This window comes from Bombus pascuorum, chromosome 6 (genome assembly GCF_905332965.1).
Source record: "Bombus pascuorum chromosome 6, iyBomPasc1.1, whole genome shotgun sequence".
NCBI classification, from domain to species: Eukaryota; Metazoa; Arthropoda; class Insecta; order Hymenoptera; family Apidae; genus Bombus; species Bombus pascuorum.
This window is the reverse complement of record NC_083493.1, coordinates 3,105,378-3,126,746: the sequence shown is the minus strand read 5'-3', so window position 1 is coordinate 3,126,746 and position 21,369 is coordinate 3,105,378. Positions and strand designations below refer to the sequence as shown.

Here is a 21,369-nt window from a genome sequence, read left to right as displayed (position 1 = left end):
GAAGACTATACTTATATCCATAATTTCAACATATCCTAATCAGTTAAATATCTAATAAGTCCTTAATACCTCCCTTTGTTTCCTGACATATTCATCTCCTCCTTTTGTTCGTCCATAATATCAGACGCACGTGTGATCCGTAGTTCGAAGATCAGCTGGAAAGTTTATTCCCGGCTTTTCACTCGGACCTGGAATTTTGCAGACACACCGTGTATAGATTTTTGGCAGAGCCCTCCGGTTCTTAACCGGCGACTTCTTGTTTCTTGACGCTCTAGATCCACGTCCACGTGCAAACAGCGCAGACTCGACTCGTTGCTCTTCCTCTGGCAAAGGTGTGTATGCATGCCAGTCAGAAGACCTTCAGTCTGACGTTAAACGTTCAATTCCGCGGGTAGCTATTGCGTCGCTTCGACAGTACGAAACACCCACGCGCTCACCCGTTCCGTTTTCCCGAAACGTATCGAACATCGATTGTTGTTCTACGGTCTCGTTTCGCGATTTCCTTCTGTCTGTCGACTTGACTTCTAATTGATCGTTTCTGACGATCGCTCGTGTTGTCCGCGAATCGGGATTAAACTCATTGGGGTGTCTATCGATCGATTTGTTCTTCGTGTAAATTGATCGAATGATCGTATTTTTTGTGCCAGAAAAATTTTTAACTTCGTACATTAGATTATATAATTGTTCGAGGCCGTGATGCATATTATGATTGATCCAGTTGGAATTATAGCCAATAATAGTTAAGCACCGACGGCTGAAATTGGATTTTTGGAGGGAACGAGAGTAGGTTTTCATTAATTTGGAAATAAACAGATGATGATTGTGAAGCGTTGGCATTATTTAAATATACAGTAATCAGAATTAAAATGTTGTAGTGGACGAAGTTAGTATTTAATTTACGATTTTTAATGTTCGAATAAAATCATGCGGGTCAGTAGATTTCATTTGACGATTAACTTTTGTTATAAACTACGCTTTAAGTCGTTCAGATACTGCAAAATGTTTTAGTAAAGAACCTTTCTTAATTTTTTTGACAGATGATTTTAACAATATCATAAAAATTTCGAGTCTCTATCTGGTGACTTCAATGCCTTTTCTTCAGGCAATGTATATTAAAATTTTTCACACAGAATTGTTATATAAAGATATCCTATAATATAGTAATATTGTACAAGTCTATACTTCTATTAGAATTTACGTCCTAATAAAGTAAAAATTGAATTAAAAAATATAATTTGCTTCGAAGTCCAAATCCAATTTGCTGTGAAATTTGAAGAATGGAGTAGAATAACTATAATTGTACGAAGCATTAGCGTCATGAGATAAAAATATTTAAATTAGTAAAATTGAAGGACGTGAAAATTATTCCTAAACTACGCATATGGATGTCACTCGTTTTAATCACACACAACATTGTCACTTACACGCTACATACGGTGTTATAAATTGTTTAATAGTAAATTTCAGGAATTCTTTATTAAAACGTTTAAATTAAAAAAAAAATAGATATCTTGTTATAATAAGTACAATATTATAATAGAATTCAAAAAAACAAACGAATCAATTGACCATACCGACATTTCACAATCATTTATAGTTCCAGTTACAATTTCTTTCGTTGTCCAAAATTTCCAAGTTGTTAGTACTTTATCGAATTCACCTATTTTATCCTATTATAACTAACTAACTAACTCGTTTATTCAGAATCCAAACCTTTTCATTCCATTTTGTAGAAACATATCTGAACAGTTAAATTGTATTTCGCGAGTTGTTCATCCATTATCAGTCTATGAAGAACAATAGGTGCATACAAGCGATTCGATGTCATTACGATCTCGCATTGGTGACGCTACGTCAATGAACATGATAACGCACTTTGGAATACTTACAATTAATTGTATTTTAGTTACCTCATAGCATGAATAAAATTGAACATTTACGTTAAACGACAAAGAATCATTCGTTGTTTACTATTTACCTAATTTTTTAAAATTAGATTGAAAATTTTATTTACATTTTCTTTATTTTTCAAAAATTCAAAGAATGTTCAATACTTAAATTCTGCATACCGATAATGTCTGCAATTTTTTATTATTTTACAACTCTACAATTGCGAAGTGCGTTACAGTAGTTTTAAATCTGCAGCATTGTTGCAATTTTTATTAGTCACTTACAGCGGTATACATTCGTATCGCATTATTGGAAATATAGGTCGAATCACATCAGCTTTACATGGTAGTGACATAGCATCTCTCGTGTGCAGTAATGCTCCAGAGCTTAAGTCGATGTCAATTCTCAATGAGGAAACGGAAGAATAATTATTGCTTCGCGTTTAAAATCCAATGAATCGACGATTAATCTACCAATGAATTGTACTCGCAGATTGTTAATGTTTTTGAGGATTTTACAATCGTTGGTGTATTTTTACTTCCTTCTTTCTCGTCTTTCTTTCTTCTCCCTTTTTTTTTTATTGTCTCCTTTCTCTTTTTTTCTTTTGAAAAACTACACAAGATTATTGACCTCACGGAACAACTGTGAAGTTCACTTTTACTTGATGAAGCATGAAGCTACATTGCGGCTCTTTGAGTCCGTGGTTCGATAAATAAATAACTGGTGTCGGTATCTTCGTCATTGTTGTGCGTTTATTTTTGGAAAACCGTGAACGATAATAATTTCGTGATATCATTAATAAAAATCAAACCACGGCGCGCGCATTCGTTGTCTCTAGTAAAAATACACGTGTAGCAAGGTTTGCGGCTAATGCGTTGGTGATTTAATGATTCGAGCATGAGAGACGTAAAACGCCTTGCAAGCACTCGTCGGGAGTAGGAATGTTATAAATCCTCTCTCATGAGAGAGATGAAAGTCTCTTTATTTCTTTTCTCATAATTTTTAAAAGAGAAAGAGTGCTTGCAAAGAATTTCACTGTGTCTGGACTTTATTTTCGTTTGAACTGCCATCAGTGTCGTCTGTGTTTAAACGTCATTCAATAAATATTGGAATCTGGTTGGATTGTTGTGAGTATAGAAATTACTGCAAATATCTCGTGGATAAATAGGCATTAGTAAAAATTTTTTATTATTCTTATTAGAGTTTTAAATGAAGGAAAAATGTTCAATCTGTTGGTAAAATAATATTTAAAGGTAATTAGTTAAAGTAAATATCGTTTAAATCTTGAATTAGAAATAGGCATCCCTTTTATGACTGTTCGATAGAACATGCAGACGAGCACGTTGAATCCTTATTTCAGCGAGGTACATTATGGTTAATTACTCTTTTATAGCTTTCTCTTCCGCCAACAACGGTACGATACCTTTTATTTTTTGTTTATCGTACCCTAGTCTCTCTCTTTGTTCGTCGACTTATTGAAACATTTGATTACGTCCATCAAACATGGAGAAAAAAAATTCTCAACGATTCAGTGCTTAGCTTAGTGATGCATAGAATCGATTTGGGGGCAATTAGTTCATTGAAAATTATTAACTTGGTATGAACGCGTTTCGCATAATGGAGGGATAGGTTTCTGGGAATAACTGTCCGACATATGGGTCACGTTCATCACAATTAAAATCAATAGACAACAATTAGAAAATGTTCATGACATTGACAAATTTCCTTATCTCTCAGAATCATTCTTCTTCTCTCTTTTAAAACAATCATGGGCTTGAATTAAATACAAACACCATAATGTCAATGATATTTCCTGAAGCTTCTAATATAATTTTATATCTTTTTTATCATTTTTAATTTAAGTAAATAAATAGAAGACGAAACGAAAAGCTTAATGCTTCCAAAAGGTTATAGATGAATGCAATGCAATAGAGAATTTATTTCCTCTATCCCACATATATATTTTTAGTCATTAATATCTCATGGCTATTAGTACGATTCGCATGAATTAGCCGGCTAATGCATCTGGTTTTAAAAAGATCGATGTGCATAAATGGGGAGGAAAAAGAAAGTGATCCGTTTTGTATCGATCCGGCCGTAATACGTGTACACGGCTGTAAACGAGAACCAAAACGATATCAGGCTACGGATAGATGTCTTGTCCTTTATTTTTGAGGCAATCGATACTTTGGAATCAATACATCGGCCGTACGCTTAGCTTCTTTTGCAGCCTCTTTATCGTTAGCCCATTCTGCGTTAATTCACAGGCGTCAATTTTTTCGTAATCAAAATCGCCACCAATAATTCATCATTGTTTGATGTCTCAATTAAATTTTGAGACTATGCCAGCTACAATTAACTGGTATCTTCAAATTGAAGGAAATTATTCGAATTATCGATAAACATCGATCGATGATTTCGCCCAGTAAAAAATGATATATTTTAATTCCTAGCTAAGAAATCATTAATTTGGTAAAATTTGTCGAGTCGATAAGAAAGCTCTATTTCTTGCGCGTGATTGCAAAGGATTTCATAACAAATTTCAAACGTTTGTTAAAGGAGGCATCAACGCCAAACAAAGAACTATATACGTCAATTTTGTACACTTCGGAAGAATAGTGGTACCATTGATGAGTACGTACAACTGTATGCACAAGGCAGTGTATCAGCCACAAGTCGATGTCGTTTCTATATCTACGGGGTTGATTAAAGTGATGAAGGAGCGGCTTCGATAAGCCTTAGCTTGATCGATGTCAATTAAATTCTCATTTTTACTTGATACATCTTATCGACCTCACTATTCGATTATTTCAAATAAACAAAAAATCTCTCAAAATCTGTAGAAAATCGTTCGATCAATTCATCATCAATCAATTATTTAGCAACTGAGATTTGAATCGTTTTATTTTTAAAATATGAAAATAATTATTTTTCCTGATTAAATTTATATTTTCGTATATCGATCGTGACTAAATATGTCATAATTTTAAAAATAACCGAGGCATTAAAGGGATAGTATTTTCTTTAAGATCTCCTTACTTTTTGGTAATTGTCTTGGAACTCGGTGGAAAGGGTATGCAAGCAAAGGTATAATAAATGCGACGATCTAGCCAAAATGCCAATGTACTGTCAACCGACTTTTGCCGTAGAAAGAACGCGTAACCTTTAAGCTGGTGAAATCTTCTAACATAATAATTTGCTTCTACCAATCCACTTACAAAATTTATTTGTCAGTAAAGTTATGGGTTATTTCAAACGTTTGGTATTTATTGTTATAATACGGAAAGTATCTACAAATTAAAAAGGAACTGAACAATCTCATCTTCATGCACCACCAAATTTCATTCAATCTAATTGCCACTTACAATTAACTCTATACGACCGACCTCTCATACGCTACAATAAATATCCTATACATAGACGAATAAAATTAAATTAGTAGAATGAAAATAAAAAAATATATAGATGTATACAAAAAGTCTTATTTTGATAATTCTAGTCTTAAATAATACAAATTCTAATCTCTCGTTTAAAATCTTAAATCGTATACGTTGTTGAATAAAGAAAAAGAAAAAAAAGAAAACGAAAGAAAAGAATCAGTGGAATTATTCGTGGATGTAACGTAATATTCTTCCATTGGGGAAGTCCCGCACAAAAATGTCCATACGTAACATCATCGCGTTTACAGCAGAGGCAGCACATGCCTGCCAGCTTTACCCCATCGAGGAAGCCCTTTAGGGCTAAGGAGATATAAAAGATGAGACAACGTGGTTCTCGACGTGTCCGTCCTCGACCTAATTCTCGCGGCAACGAAAATTTAACTAGTCCGATATCCTCTACGGAACCGTCATCCCCCTTTGATCAGTCAAACGACATTTCACCGGGCTGCTCGAACATCGAAGAACGGCTACAAGAACTTCCTAACGACGCCCCTAATCACGAGAGACTCGGTGTTAATGAACGTCGTACAAGGTCCGAGAGGTATAATTCTTTATCTAACGCTTTGTTACTTGTTTGATACCCTGATGATTGATTTGTATCTACAAGTTTGCAACTTTTATATTATTGCTTGAAAAATAAATTAGCGGAGATTAGACAGTGTAGGTAATTGGAGATTGAAACTTGAAAGAAATTAAGGTCAAAGATTAAAAAAAGGGGAAATTAATACGTACAATTTTGATGTTGTATAAATTTGCTTTTGATAAGCAGTGAAGTTTGACGCTTGGGCAATTTATCAGAGTTAGTGAAAATTTAGTGAAACTGTGAGAAAAGTTCATTGATCAACATTTGTGATTTATAGAAAATTTGATCGCAAAATACCTTATCATACCTATAAGTATACAAAATCGATAAAAGCATATTTCTTGCTTTCATTAGGTTAACTCAATAATTGTGTTAGATACAATTAAGAAATATTCAATTTAAGAAAAAGAAAGATTACAAAGAAAACAAAATATTATAGTAGAAATGGATATAACACTCTTTGTTATAAAATATATTTAACGATAGTCTAATTTCCGAGGAAATCCGAGGAAGCATAATTGGCAGTGACATCAGCGAATTTGCGTATAGGTATTGAAAAGGTTTCAAATGGCTGTGGTAGCGGTACAGTTTAAACGTAGTAGAATGCTTCATTCGCTAACGATTGACTATAGGGCTGGTTTCAGTGACTGCGAGCAAGCTGGGACATTTCCTGGGAATTCAGCGGGCAGTTCGTCGAACAGTAGCCTGTCGACGAGAAGTTTGGACAGTCCCAGTACCAGCCTGGAACAGGTACACCCAGCAACCTCTGCAACCAACACATCGACCTCGTGGGACAGCGATGTTGATGTTGAACCAGATCCACCAGATTGGAGTCAAGGCGTTGCCGAGGATGTACTTGCGCGACTCAGTAACGCGGAGAAAAAACGACAAGAAGTTATCAATGGTTTGTTTCTCCTTCTATTTCATTGTGACATACATAGACGACCCTTTGTCCATTTTTTTTATTTAACCCTTGTGATGACACTATTTTTCCCTACAACTCTTAAATTATTCCTGATGCGATACTGTATTTAATTCATAATTATTAATAATTAATAATTAATGAAGTTGTTAGTATACGTAAAAGTAGAAAAAATAATTGTGAAACAGTAGGATTAGTAAGACGAATTAGTTTTATTAAAAAATTATTTTGTACTTTGTTATAAAGGCTTTATCTTAGAAATTAGACATTATTCTATATTTCTTGTGGAACAAGGAATAGTTACTGTAAAAGTACTCTGTAAAACGTAATTTCTGTGTATTGTTTTTCAGAACTCTTTCACACGGAGCGATCTCACGTGCGGGCGCTTAGAGTGTTGTCACACGTCTTCCACAAACCGCTCCTTGAATCTCAAGTACTTCCCTTAGACCAAATACAGTTACTATTTTCCAATTTAGACGAAATGTTAACGATCCATTCGCGCTTCAATCAAACGATGAAACGCAAGAAGAAGGAAAACCCGTGTGTTGGTGATGTTGGAGATCTTCTCCTAGAGATGTTCGACGGCGAGAACGGAGAGGCGTTTGAGAGAGCCGCATCCACCTACTGTGCGAAACAGCAAGTAGCCTTGGATGCCTTGCGAGACCGTCGTCGCAAGGATCCGAAATTGAATTCCTTTCTGAACGAGATCGAGGCTAATCCCCTTTGTCGAAGGCTACAGCTCAAAGATCATATCCTGACGGGAATGCTTCGATTAACCAAATACCCTCTGCTCTTTGAGAATTTGGCGAAATTCACGCCGGAGAGTAACGAAAAGGAACGAGCCGCGGTTTTGCGAAGTCTCGATCGAAGCAAGGAAATTCTCAGTTGTGTTAACCAAGCCGTACGCGAGGCTGAAGATTATCAAAGGTTGGCAGAAATCCAACGTACAATTGATAGATCTGCATTCGATAAATTCGATCATCCGACCGTTCAGGAATTCAAGAATCTAGACATTACAAAACGTAAGTTGATATACGAAGGTCCGTTGCAGTGGCGCAGAACTGAACAAAATCGAGCGAAACCGGTCGATCTGCATGTGGTGTTACTCGACGACACGATACTCCTGTTGCATCGACAGGACGAAAAGTACCTGCTAAAATTCATCAACCCCAACCAAGCGAACTCTGTATTGAGTCCTATCGTAAAGGTATCCACTGTTCTCGTCAGGAATAACGCCGTGGACAAAAATTCTCTCTATCTGGTCAACACATCGCAAAACGGTGCACAAATCCACGATTTAGTCGCAGCTTCGCCTGCGGAACAAAAGCAATGGTTTAAGCACATCTCCGAGGCAGCTGAAGCGTATAAGGCTCGTGATAAGCAAGGTAGAAGACCTACTCCGCCTACTACACTGCCAGAAGAACCTGGACCTACGATTGAAGATCCTTCTTCGATGGAACATGACAATATTCCTAATAAAACGGATCACGAACAGGAACATGAACTAGAAACAAAGGAATCTGCGCAAGATACTAGCGTGGAGCAAGAAGGAGAGCTGCCTAATACTTCTGGGCCTGAGATTTCAAGGACTGATCAAACGAAACAGCAACAGCCACACCAACACTCGTCTGAACCTTCGACAACAGGTTTTGTGTCTTTTATTATGATCTACTATATTGTTCTGTTGTTTTCTGAAGTAAAATTTTAAAGATTATCTTGTGTAGAATATTTGTTACATAATGTGTGATATTTTTTTTGTATTTTGTACAGGAGAACCATTACGATTAGTTACTTGTACACAAGCATCGTTAATTGACCCTCTTGAAGTTCACGTAGAAGTACCGCCTGTACATGTTGCGGAACCGGTGCTTACACCAATAGGTATGTTATTTGTTTATTATATGATATGTATCTCTTTTGTTAGTTTAACAGTTGATATAACAGATATTTTATAAGCGACGCGATTATTTTCTCTAAATTTTCAGAATGTCTTAGAAGAAAAGACGAGATTATTAAACAAGCTTTAATCGAAAAACAATTATTGGTAGCAGATATATTAAATATTCCGAAAGAAGATTTCGAACATGTAGCAGACATGGCGTCCGAGCCATCGAGCATGGAAAAAGAACCATCTGAGCTTATACTCGCTGCTATTAGTCAAGGTATTATTATTAATAAATAATGTTTGTTTTATCATCATATATAAATTATCTCTCAGAAATTTCTCGAATAAATTGTTAGTCTATTAATCCTATCAATATTTCTAGAGATATGTAATATTTTATTTCATTTTCGCAGCGAATCAATTAGTAGGAATGTTAAATTCCGCGTTAAATGTAAGTGAAACGGAAACTGTTCTTGCATCGCGTGGGGTATCGGCATTAGCAACACCACCAAGTTGCGAAGCGACTGGCTGTCCATCACCACGATTGCACCTTCATCCTCAGCAACCAGCGATATCAATTGCGAGTTTACAACCAGTGTGTCACTCTTTGACCTCTCAATTGTCACAATTACTGGTAATACTCCACTTTTGACAATGTACCTGTGTATTAGATTGTCCCAAAAATCTCTTTCGTTTTATAAAGAAGTAATAAATTATAGTTAGAAGTAATAAAAGAACAACATTTTATGTTTTGTTCTATAATCAAATGGACCATACATAATTGAGTAAAATAAAATAAAACAAAAAATGTTGTGCATCTATTACTTCCTTATAAAACGAAAAAAGCTTTTGGGACAACCTAATACTTAAAGTTAAAGAAAAAGTTAAAAAAAAAAACAATACTTTTTCAGTAAAATGTATTTTCTTATATATTCTAGGAAATTATAAAAGAAAGGGAAGAGGAACGTGAAACGTTGAGAAAAGAGTTACGCAGAAGTAGAGAACGTCTTCATGCTCTTGATGCAGATATACAACGTCGTGAATTTTCAGAAACATGCACTGTGTCAAGTCAAACACAAACGAAATCCAGTTAGTTCATTACTTTTTCAATTTTTCAGAATGTAGGTTGATAATATTCGTTGATCTACAATGACGACCATATACTTACGTACGGTTGACGAAATTAAATTTTACTTGTTTTAATTACAAAAGCTGCAACGTACATAAGTAGGTTGTCCGCTATAGAATCAATAGCTTGAATCATAATACTTACGAAGCACCTCATTTCTTGGAATAAAGATATTCTCGGAATATTAATTTCTTTCTTTCTTGGGGGGGGGTTTTTAGGTGAAGTTTTAAATGCAGATAGCAGTATTGACGATCCCACTCGTGATGTAAGGATCTTAATTTAACGTACTAGTAAATTAATCGCATTTCTAACTTCTCCTTAGACTATTTATGTTAAATTTAATATTAATCTGTTCACAGGAATTTGTGGATGCACGTGGTGAATCTGAGACAAATGAAGAATCGGAACACATAGAACATGAAACAGAAACAATAGTAATGGGGGATAGTGTTGGTTGAAACATGCATGATTATTGTATCAAAATAATGTCGACCAGGTGCATTTTACGAGCAAGATCGCTTCCGAATGCTCATACTGGAAGAAATCAAAATTATGTAAAAAATGACAAATGGCGAGTAGCTGTTTATGGAATACAATAATATTAGATACATATTTACAGAGTCATGGGTCAATGATTAATCATACCTTTGCCAAAGATTTTATGTAACTGGATCTACATGACGTAGTAGCATGGCGCGCATACGTCATATTATATCAATGACTGGAAATGACATAAATTTTTTATTACCAATAGTATAACGACGGAATTTCTGAAATAATATGGTGAAGGAAATCTGTTCAAAAAGAGAATCCCATATAGATTGCTATAACTCAAGTTTAATCTCTCTCTCTCTCTCTCTCTCTCTCTCTCTCTCTCTCTCTCTCTCTCTCTCTCTCTCTCTCTCTCTCTCTCTCTCTCTCTCTCTCATATACTACACACAAATACATAGATTAATAATTTAAGTAGGAGCTTTATATGATTATTGAAGAATTGTTTTACTGTGAATTATTTTAAAATCTACACTGTTATAGTACTCTAATAATACTTATTGTATAAAATTTGTTAAATCATGTCTTGAATGATATCGATTTCTATAACATATTGTTTTATATACATCGATTTGTATACTGAAAATCTTTCCTTAAGATGCTTTTTAGGAAACAAGTTAACTCTTTCGAAGTTACTTTGAAATACTTATTACTAGTGCATTTTATACAGAAACATTTACGTAAATGTGTTGTATACGTTTAGCGCCACTTAGTCGTTCGTTTCAAGAAACTACCTTTTGTGATCTGCTATGGTATATTTGGAACCAACTGTGTTACTATAATAATTCAATAGTCATGAAATATAATTTACATTTATATAAAGATATATGATCAGAAGATGCGTCGATATTTCAAAGTATATAAAAAAATGCAAAGCATATATTAATGGAAAATAACGATTTTCAACTAGTTATCATTGAATGACACGCTTTTACATAATTTCCTTATATTTCGTGACCAAATGTTCAGGATATTCGATTCAGAGGCAGAAATGCTGATTGATTTCTAAATTGTATCAATTAAACGAAAAGCACCTAATGGTAATTATTAACATAATATATCATATTATTTCTGTTATGATACAAAACATAAGGCAAATGTGTTTGCATCCTAATATTTATTATTATTATTATCATGACTATGATTATTATTATTAAAATTATTGCAGCTTTGAAGTATTATTTTTATAATTTATAATACTTTTACAACAATTACAATTAAACCAATTAAACCAATGTAAAGTCAATTCAAAAATTTATTAAAGTTAGTAAAACAAAAAGGAAATAGCTGAATTTCATATAATGCTAAGAATAATTCTATTCTATATTCTTACCAATAGTTTATAATAACAATGTGTTGAAAATAATTAAATTTTGACCAACAAATTTATTAAAAACTTTATTCTTAATATATAGTTAAATGTATTTAACTTTTAAAAGATAGAAAAACAATTAAGTTATTAAAATTTATAAATCACATTAATACAGTGTATTAGTTCATATTTCCATTTCAATTCTTTTGTCGATACTTTATTTAATTATCTAACCCTTGTTTTTTCTGATCTTTTTACCTTCTTCTTAATAACTTGAAAAGCACAAGCATTTAATTCGATATAAAATCTAACATAAAGAATCATAAAAGTGTGTTTACACTTTTTTGATTACTACAAAAAGTATTTAAGAATTTTTTAATACATGTTACTAATAACGAACTTGTAATAAAATTTAAAGAATTGTTTACAACCAAACCATTCTAAGTAATAATTCATGAAGTATAATTAAAATGTACCTACTTGTAATGTATTAGGCATCATAAATCACATGTTCTGAATCTTTTGTAAGAAAGAAAAATTAAATCCTTTTACTTTTTTTACAACAAGACTTCCTTTTAGTAAAGATTAATTTATAAAATAGTATTTACTTATTATAGAAAAAGCACGAAATTCAAACATTAATGTCCATGCCATTTATACAATCAGTATGCATATATGTATATATAATGATGCTTTTCATTATTATGTAAAACTACATAAACATGAGAACAAAATTATGAATTTGTATCTATCCTGTTGACTTTTCCATATTATTTACTAACAACATTTGCTTTGGAAAACAATATTTACCTCTTGGTGCTATACTTGCCTAAATGAACAATCAAGTTCCTCTTTTGATTATAATGGAATTTAGAAATAGAAATAAGAAAGTAAACAAAGATTTGTATACTATTTGTAGAATCCTGAACATGATTGGTAACTTCAAAATTATCAATATTAATAGATAAGAAAAAACTATAACTAATGTAAAACACTTTCTCAAATGAATTTATAATAAATAAATATATAGAGTCATGCATAGGTGAAATATTATAAAAAATATTTTACTGCTGTTTAATTAATACTAATATTGGTTTGTCAATGATACTTTCGAATTAGAAAACACAGTTGGAGTGACAAAATGTATTACTTTTTGTAACAAAGGACTGATCGTGCGAAAAAGACTTACCTGTTTACATAAAATCTTTGCTACTAAATACTAATAATTCCTTAATGATAAAATGCGAATAATTATAAATACATTACTATGTATATGTATAAAGTATTTAATAACATTATTAGTTGATATTATTGATTATTATTATTATATTATTATTGCATTAAAATACTTATAAATTGTAAATAATCTTGTAACTTTTTTACATTCTTTTACCTACACAAAGAAATCCTAGCATTCTTTATTTTCCTACAATTTTAAATTTTTGTCATGTATTACTCTATGCATTTTGAACTTACATCATAAGGTATTGATAAAAGTATCAGGAGGTCAGGATCTAAATAGATTTAATTTGTTATTATTGCTTTAATTTGTTTATACTTGAATATTATATAAAGATTAGTTTCAATAATTTATATGTTATATTTTGTTTGTATTAATAGACAAATTCAACACATTTGAAATACAGTTTCATTATCGTTACCAAAAAACTCCTCTTCAAATTTATTTTAATAACTTTTGTAATTTGGTTCTAAAATGATATTTGAAATATGTAAATAAATATAAAACTTATCTATTTGATAATGTTGCGCAAGAACAAAAATATTTCGTGTATTATTAAGTATATAGAGTGTTAATTTTAAATTGAATATTTAAATTATTTCCGACATTATTAAGGCAAAGACTAACAGAGAACTTAAATGTTTTCGATGTGTGCATTTGGTTGTGATGAAAAAAAAGGCCTATGAAGGTCATCTTGGTAGAGTTTCAAACGTTTCATTAAAATTTGTTTGTATGTCAACATATATTTTGCATAATGCGATATTATAATATACGTAAAAACAAATTTAGCAACTTAATTACAATGACCTTGAAGTGGTACCTTGCAAACGAAAGAGTAATTTTAAATTGGAAGGATATAAATCACATGATTATATTACACGTTTTATCGACAGGCAGTAAAATTAAAAATTCTTGGTTGGGCCATTTTTTAAACTTGCTTGTAACTAACCTTGCTTAATTGATTCCTTAGATTCTGAACTTTCATTTTAGCCCTCAAAAGTTAAAAAATTCTGCCCAGCAGTTGAAAAATTTGGATTTTCTGATTTTACCACCTCGATTCGTTCCATCCATTCACCGTTAGATGGTAATAATGTTTTATAATCCAAGTATTACCAACATTAGGAAAATTTTAGTTAGAAGATCGTACACTTGATATAAGAATTTAACTCTAAAAATACGATGTTTAACACAGTCTAAAAATATATATTATTATTTGTACATTCAAAACTAAATTTTGAATAGAAACTGCAGAATGTCTCTTCTGCGCAAAGGACAGGTTAGTTTTTTTATTTACTTCATTTCATTATATGTTTTCTTAAATTTTGTAGGTTAATGAATTTAAAAACAATCTTTAAAATTTTTTTCGTTAAGTGCACCTTAAATGTTTGTCACTACATTTTGATACTACACTAATTAATTAATTTATCATCAATTATTTTACTTCTAGCATTGGGGTACTTTTGCATGTGTTTGGCACATTTTCGATGCAACTTGGCAAAACCCATATAGAAGTGCACATTTGATAAAAAAATACCTTATGGGATTATACAAACCTATATATCATCCCATGAGTAAGTTAAATGAAATACATACATATACATATAATAGCATAGATTACAAGATTGGCATAAATGATATACCAAATGTTAATTTTTATATAGATCAGTGTGGTGACCATGTAATAGTAATAAATAGCAAAGAAATTGCATTGCGTGGAAATGAGTGGCAAAAGCGAGTATATTTTCATCATACTGGATTCCATGGTGGAGCTACTTGGACTCTTGCATGGGAATTACATAGTAAAGATCCTACTATGGTAATTGACGGATTTCCATAAATTACTAATATATTAAAAAATTTGAATGTATTATTACACTATATATATTTTTTTATTTATAACATATAGATTGTTAAGAAAGCAGTTTATACAGCAATGGATGGAACTCTGCAAAGAAGATATACCATGCAGAGGTTACACGTTTTTCCTGATGATAACGTACCCAAAGAAATGTTAGATAATGTTACTAATCAGATCAAACAATTAAGATCTGTTCCAGTTAAACTGTATGATATTCCACAAGAGGAAAGAGATAAAATTCCACGACTTATAAAATATCCTAGTGATTATCAGCTCAAATAAAGTTATATATATAGATTTAAAATAAATTATCATATTATTTCAAAAAATTTGTTTGCTTCATTTTGATAAATTGTCACATGAAAGTACTGGGAAGATATTGAAAAATAAAACAGTAAAATTCATATAGCATATTTTACTTTTTATATTTATTTACAAATTGTGAAATGAATTAAAAAATATTATTGATTGATAATTGGCAACACACCTTTAGGTTTCAATTGACTATCCAAAATTTTTTGTTCTTGCTTTTTCTTTTCTTTCAATAAACTACTATGTCGTTCAACTGCAAAATCAATTTCTCCAACTAGTTTAATAATTTTTCTCTGTAAATTAAGCATTTTATTTATTACACCATTTTACTAAAAATTTTATTAAGAAAATGATGTTTGAAATAATACCATATATTCTTGATGCTTTTGTATACGCTTCAACTGTCTTGAACCATATGGGACAGGTTTATCATCTTTAAAGGAATAATCAGACAAAGTAACCAATGGACCAGTAGTATTTGGATTTTTTGCCAAATTTCTTCTGTAATTATTAAATCATATGATATTTCACAACTAATATATATAGATATAAGTTTATGTTACATAAAATTTATCCTTACGCCACCCTCCATTTCTGATCTAAATATATTGGGAAAGATGTATGAAATTTATTGATAGCAACAGTAAAATCTAAAAAACAAAATGATAGTTAATATCTGAACAAATTTTTTGGTTATTGTATAAAAATAGTAAAAGAAGTTTAACAATTGTGATAAAATATATATATATGGTTTTGGTAGAGTAATTATTTCATCATATTGTAATTATTTTAAATAACTATTTTAAATAACTATTTTAAATAATTACTCATAGAAACTAAAAAACTATTTCACACTAACGCGTCGAGTAGCTTGTTCGAAGTATTGTTTTTGCCGTATATAACGACATTTTATTTCGGTAATATTTTTAAGGAATATTTACAATACAGTTCATTTACGTGATACCTCTGGTGATACTAGGTACATAAACCATAGAATATGTATTAATGAGGTAGACTACATTTAATGTTTATATTTTACATGATAAAGGAAATACATAAAGATATAATTTATTAATATTTTTTATATAACTGTACCTATTTATTTTATATGTATATCAAAAATAAAATTTTTTATACATAACTTTACTAGTGGCTCCCTTTAGTGTGAATATTTTGTATGATATAGGGTAAATTCTAATGTCGCGAATTTAATTGTGCAGCTGATGCAACGAACAAAAGTTATTTAACAAATTTATTGATTAAATTTTAAAATTATTTATCAGTCACAACTGTGATTACTCTCAAATTTCATATGTATTTTCGTTACCATGGGAAAGAACATTGTCAACAAGGCATTGTCAAATCGCTCGCTTTCTAATATTGTAAATTCCAATCAAAATAATGTTTACTAACATTAGTTAGTAAGAATTTGTCTTATTGGATAACAAATTAATTAATAAATTAATAGCAAATTAATAACAAACAATTAATTCTCATGTAAATCCAAGCGAATAAATGGGTCAGTCTCTGACCTAAAAAATTAGAGAAACGTTAGAATCGTTGAATCGTTAGGACCGTCACGCTCAGCTCAGTCTCTAAATAAATTTCATTGAAGTGCAAATCTTGTTAAAGTAGTCAATCTCTTACAAATACTTAGTTTTAAATATAATTAGTTTTTAAAAAAAATTATTGTTCAAGTTAACTTTATTGTTATGTATTTCTTCATTTAAACGTCGAATTGTTTGAAGTTGCAACACGAGTAGAGTGGTTCGGCACTTTACGGGCTGCAACCGTGCCAAATTCCCCAACTGTTGGAAAAGCCACGCAACAATATCAAAGAATCTTCTGAGTTCACTTTGTGGTAAACTAAAACGAATTATAAAGTTGGCAATATGGTGTAAACCTAAGTGACTAATTTCAGAACTGTTATTAGTGTCTTACGAACACAGTCCTGAGTCCTGGCCCCTGGTGTGAGAATATATACGTAGTATAAGTTGGGTTTAGGAAGAGAAGTGTTTTGTATCTAATACGTTGGTGAATGTTTAAATGCAAAATGACATCTGTGGATTCAGGAATCGAAACAAGTAATAATTCAGACGATAGTTCGATCGCTCAAAATGAAGATATGACAATAGAAGAAATTGGTAATGCCAGTTCAACTCCTGCAATAATAACGTGCAATAATAATCAGAATGAAATACAAGAAATTAAATCCGGCATTACTTACACTAAATTTAATACAAATTGGCCAATTGTCTTATCAAATATACACGGTGATGTTCAAAATTCTACAGCAGGAAGTAGTTCAAAACCATGTATAGATGTATCCCCTAATGTAAGTATTGCTTTTTTATATAAAATATTTTTACATACTTCTATATTTTGGTGATCACCTTTGATTGTTTCTCTTCTTATTAATATAAACGCGTTTAATACTTTTTCGTTATTTATAATGTAATTATTGTTAATATATGAAATTATTAATTTATGCTACAATAAATTATAGCGAATAATTAGATTACGTATGATAATATAGAGGTGATTAATATAACTACTTATTTTTGTTATTAAGAAAATATCGTACAAATTTTGAGAAGTAATCATAATATAATGTATAAAGTATGTCATCAAAAATAATTTGTTGCAGGTTTTTAAGATTAAGATTCCTTGCAAGCGTCATTCTATTGATTCATCAACAACTAGAACAATTTTCATAGATAGTAAGTTAATGTGTAAATCTTTTTTAATTTTGGTACCTTCAATTCAAATTATAGAAATCCAAATTTTTGTGCAATAAATATTAACAAAATATATATATAACAAGAAAATATTAATGATTACCTTATATATATTTCAACAACATAATTATCTTTTTCTAATAATGTTCTGCATTCTTCTTTTTAGATTATGTCTATTGTAGCAAAATAAAATTTATGAATGAAAAACGTAGAAACCGTCACTTTTTTCCTTTGTTGGATGTTCACACTCGTCTTATTGAACATAGAATGAGAATTGCAGCAGCTACAAACAACACCATAATGATGAGAAGTCTTTTAAATTCTGGTGCTTCACCTAACACTTGTGATAAACAAGGACGAACTCCTCTTCATCTTGCCTCTTGCAGGTAAATTTGACCCACATAACCAACACTAAATTACCAATTTTTAATAAATATTTCATAGTAGTAATATTATATACTATTACAGGGGTTATACAGAAATGGTTCGTTTGTTATTGGAACATGGTGCAGATCCGAATCTTCGTGATTCTGTAGGTAATACACCATTACATTTAGCAGCTGTGACAAGCAAAATATCTGTAGTTACACTCCTTTTAAATGCCGGAACGGATCCCTTATGCTTGGATCAATATGGTTATAATCCATTACACTTGGCACAAACAAAATTAAAGTTATTGCAAAACTGTAAAGGGAAGGATATGATGAAGATCAAAGAGGAAGTGCAAAGTATAATTAGTATGTTGTTGGCATATTTACAGAAGTATAAAGATACTCACAAAAATATGGAAATCTTGAGTAGTTTGTGTTCACGTTTATCTTTATCAAACACGTCGAATCAAGTTCAGGATGATGTGAAAGATTTGTTGGCTAATTTAAATGCTCTATCTATAACACAGTAATCACTTATTCACTTTATCAAACTAATAGCTCATATATATATAAATAATAACTCATATATAAATAATAACTCATATATAAATAAATTGATGTAAAACTAAAAAAGTGATTAACAGTATGCGTTAAATTTAGGTTGCTCGTAATAAGTTCATTTTAATCAATTAATTTACATACTGAAAAAATTTTTTCTAATTTATATCAGTGCGCAAGATAACGGTAAAGTTTTGATATACAGTAGAACAGAATAGAGCTATAATTTGGAAAGTTGTGCGAATGTTAACAAAGTAAAGTATCGCGGATTAGGAAGTATGTAATTATTACATTGGGTAGCTCTATTTATGTATGCTTGTGGTATTGTCGATATCCGTGCGCTCTGCATTATTTCAACTTTGACTCATTGACGATAAAAAGAAATATTTACATTTCTTTATAGTCAAACTATATTTCGCTCGCTTATTATTCTGACTTGATTCTGTATGTTTCTATGGGCTACAAAACAAATCAAGTTTCGATAATTAGCTATAAGTATTTTATGAAACGCATTTTATAAATTTCATCTTGGCCTCAGAGTGTTATATTTTTGTGTGCTATATTTTCATGTTTTTTAAATTACTATTGTTTTGGATTTATTGTATTTACAAAACTTAATGCGGATTCCATACAGTACAAAAAAATAAATAGTAGGATATCACATCATTAAATCAAGTATGTATTTGGTACAAACCATAATTCTCATAAATTTCAATTCATTATTATATATTAACTATACACTAATATGAAAGTTTGTATTTTCCTTTTCTTTACTCAACTAATTGGTTTAAATAATAATGGGTAAATAACAATAGGGTTATTAATTTTTTAAATTAATATGATTGTGCATATAGTGTGCAAATAGTTTTTCTTTAAGACGATTAAAAAATGATGTATTACATTAACTTTTTTAAGTTTATAAAGCTGCAAATAGAGTGCAAAAATGAAAGTTGAAATTTATACAATTTATAGATATTGATAGAGTAACATTGCTTATGTAAATTTATCTCTATATATTTTGAAAAAAGGATTTTGCTTTATTTTTTATATATTTATTTTACATAATATACACATTTACGTGTATATTATTTTGTTTTTTAATAATTTCTTTTTATATTATTATTTTCTATACTTATCTTTTAAGTTATTAAATATCTCATTGATATTGAACTTTATGTCCCCCTTTTTAGGTTTTCAACCAATACAAAACAATAAAGATATAAAAGTAGGCTGCAGGATATATTGTAGCATATACATTGTATTTTCATTACTATTTTAGGATATATGACATTTTTTAAATTTTAGATAAATACATAAGCTAACAAATAAAGTATGATTGTAAACATATATTCTCATTCACTTTTATAAAAAATTCCAAATAGAAAGAATCTTAAAATGCATTCCTAATAAACGTCTTCAAAATATTTCAATTCTCATATGAAATATTGTGCTACAATAGTGTATCAATTTTGTTAAATATTGTCGCATTGTTGTACATATTCTTTCACTCTGTTTGCAGCCTCAACACTAACTATGAGAATTATATAAATTTGTAAACATATGAACAAATTATGTGAAATTCAAATTGTTAGCATTTACCTTATAAATATATATCTTTTACATTGATATTCTCAACTGGAATACTTAATCTTTAACATTGAACATAATTAAGGTTTTGTATAACTTCTTGAAAATTATTCATTTACATAACATTGAATGATATTAACTAAATGAAATTCTGTTTGAATCTTACAGTACTTTTTATTCTTATACAATATTAAGATGATAGTGAAAATTGGTGTAATTTTTCAAGTATGATGTATGATGCCTGAATTAGAGTGATTTTTCTAGTGTATTATTGAAAGCTAAGTTCTATATATATCATGATACGAGTTTTGCTATGATGGAAATACAATTTATGGTTGTGATACTTTTGTAAGACTAGAACTGACAATCGTGCAGGATCGTATTTTGTGTTCTCTATCCATATATAAACTTATAGGCAACTTATGTGTAACTACTTTATATATGACTGTGAATAAATGATTTCCCTGTTAGCAGTACTTACGGCAGATCTATAAATAAAAAAAGAAGTACCTTGTTTCATAGGAATTTATGTTAAACTCTAATTTTCCCCGTGTATAAGCTACTTCAATCAAGTGTATTAAAGAAAACTGTGAGTTTTCCTTATATTCCTTTTTGATATATAGCAGTTCCTTTTCGTTCATTTTTTCTTATGTTATTAGTTATGTCGTAACTGTATGCAAATAAAAGTGTGTATAACACTGGGAAAATTATAGTTGTATCAGATTAAAAGAAGCATGGTTGGATTAATCAGATTGAAAGAAATTTTGTAGTGATTTTCCTTGTATCAATATCGAAATAAATAAGTAATAAACTAGAGTTTCTTTTTTATGTACATAATTTTATAAGTGTGTTAATGTTTTTGTAAATTATAAATAATTTGTAATTAATTTTTGTGCTATCATCGTAAAATAGAGAGTAATGTCTTTTACAACTTGCAACTTCCGTAATACTCATCAAATCATAAATATGATTCAGGATGACTCACATTTATATTG

The 21,369-nt window shown here is 30.5% G+C and overlaps 4 protein-coding genes and 2 long non-coding RNA genes across 11 annotated transcripts in view; 4 read left to right on the top strand and 2 right to left on the bottom strand.

The window, feature by feature from the left end:
* The window catches only part of LOC132907625 (rho guanine nucleotide exchange factor 11), a 33,753-nt gene extending 23,284 nt beyond the window's left edge, over nt 1–10,469 (top strand). For 3 of the 5 annotated variants that reach the window (XM_060960885.1, XM_060960888.1, XM_060960887.1), the window contains 8 exons: nt 6,546–6,817; nt 7,186–8,481; nt 8,606–8,716; nt 8,821–8,997; nt 9,134–9,354; nt 9,659–9,809; nt 10,068–10,114; nt 10,209–10,469. In XM_060960885.1, coding sequence (XP_060816868.1) covers nt 6,546–6,817; nt 7,186–8,481; nt 8,606–8,716; nt 8,821–8,997; nt 9,134–9,354; nt 9,659–9,809; nt 10,068–10,114; nt 10,209–10,307 — 2,374 coding nt within the window. In that variant the 3' untranslated portion in view covers nt 10,308–10,469. Of the gene's footprint in view, nt 1–6,545; nt 6,818–7,185; nt 8,482–8,605; nt 8,717–8,820; nt 8,998–9,133; nt 9,355–9,658; nt 9,842–10,067; nt 10,115–10,208 lie in introns of all 5 variants that reach the window. The other 2 variants (XR_009658229.1, XM_060960886.1) reach the window with 2 other exon arrangements.
* Nucleotides 124–5,572, top strand: LOC132907645 (uncharacterized). The gene is made up of 3 exons (XR_009658231.1): nt 124–783; nt 2,512–3,017; nt 4,450–5,572. It is a non-coding gene; the product is annotated as an uncharacterized LOC132907645 (long non-coding RNA).
* LOC132907644 (uncharacterized) lies at nt 10,054–10,969 on the bottom strand. Its single transcript, XR_009658230.1, has 2 exons — nt 10,783–10,969; nt 10,054–10,725 (listed from the first exon to the last, which is right to left on the bottom strand). It is a non-coding gene; the product is annotated as an uncharacterized LOC132907644 (long non-coding RNA).
* A 3,087-nt stretch (nt 10,970–14,056) lies between these two features.
* Nucleotides 14,057–15,210, top strand: LOC132907642 (large ribosomal subunit protein uL13m). The gene is made up of 4 exons (XM_060960922.1): nt 14,057–14,226; nt 14,398–14,521; nt 14,612–14,766; nt 14,857–15,210. Exons 1-4 carry the CDS (start codon nt 14,203–14,205, stop codon nt 15,088–15,090), a joined length of 537 nt encoding a protein of 178 aa, XP_060816905.1. The 5' UTR covers nt 14,057–14,202; the 3' UTR covers nt 15,091–15,210.
* On the bottom strand, nt 15,209–16,129 carry LOC132907643 (large ribosomal subunit protein mL52). 2 transcript variants are annotated; one of them, XM_060960923.1, is made up of 4 exons: nt 15,980–16,129; nt 15,701–15,770; nt 15,489–15,621; nt 15,209–15,413 (listed from the first exon to the last, which is right to left on the bottom strand). In XM_060960923.1, the coding sequence occupies exons 1-4, from the start codon at nt 16,026–16,028 to the stop codon at nt 15,270–15,272; spliced, it is 396 nt and encodes a 131-aa protein (XP_060816906.1). In that variant the 5' UTR covers nt 16,029–16,129; the 3' UTR covers nt 15,209–15,269. The 2 variants fall into 2 exon arrangements, with proteins under 2 accessions (XP_060816906.1, XP_060816907.1); XM_060960924.1 differs by having other exon boundaries at nt 15,948–16,102.
* Nucleotides 16,130–17,044: 915 nt separating this feature from the next.
* Nucleotides 17,045–20,424, top strand: LOC132907637 (ankyrin repeat domain-containing protein 54-like). The gene is made up of 4 exons (XM_060960916.1): nt 17,045–17,455; nt 17,768–17,840; nt 18,025–18,244; nt 18,327–20,424. Exons 1-4 carry the CDS (start codon nt 17,159–17,161, stop codon nt 18,757–18,759), a joined length of 1,023 nt encoding a protein of 340 aa, XP_060816899.1. The 5' UTR covers nt 17,045–17,158; the 3' UTR covers nt 18,760–20,424.
* The last annotated feature ends 945 nt before the right edge of the window (nt 20,425–21,369 follow it).

Excerpts from the sequence above, each read along its gene's own strand:
- LOC132907642 (XM_060960922.1), top strand. The coding sequence starts at position 14,203 with ATGTCTCTTCTGCGCAAAGGACAG. Across the intron at positions 14,227-14,397 it reads CTCTTCTGCGCAAAGGACAG|CATTGGGGTACTTTTGCATG; the intron begins GTTAGTTTTTTT and ends TTTTACTTCTAG. Across the intron at positions 14,767-14,856 it reads ATAGTAAAGATCCTACTATG|ATTGTTAAGAAAGCAGTTTA; the intron begins GTAATTGACGGA and ends TATAACATATAG.
- LOC132907643 (XM_060960923.1), bottom strand. The coding sequence starts at position 16,028 with ATGTCGTTATATACGGCAAAAACAATACTTCGAACAAGCTACTCGACG. Across the intron at positions 15,771-15,979 it reads TCGAACAAGCTACTCGACGC|ATTTTACTGTTGCTATCAAT; the intron begins GTTAGTGTGAAA and ends TTTGTTTTTTAG. Across the intron at positions 15,622-15,700 it reads GATCAGAAATGGAGGGTGGC|AAGAAATTTGGCAAAAAATC; the intron begins GTAAGGATAAAT and ends TAATAATTACAG.
- LOC132907637 (XM_060960916.1), top strand. The coding sequence starts at position 17,159 with ATGTTTAAATGCAAAATGACATCTGTGGATTCAGGAATCGAAACAAGT. Across the intron at positions 17,841-18,024 it reads TAGAACAATTTTCATAGATA|ATTATGTCTATTGTAGCAAA; the intron begins GTAAGTTAATGT and ends TCTTCTTTTTAG. Across the intron at positions 18,245-18,326 it reads CTTCATCTTGCCTCTTGCAG|GGGTTATACAGAAATGGTTC; the intron begins GTAAATTTGACC and ends ATACTATTACAG.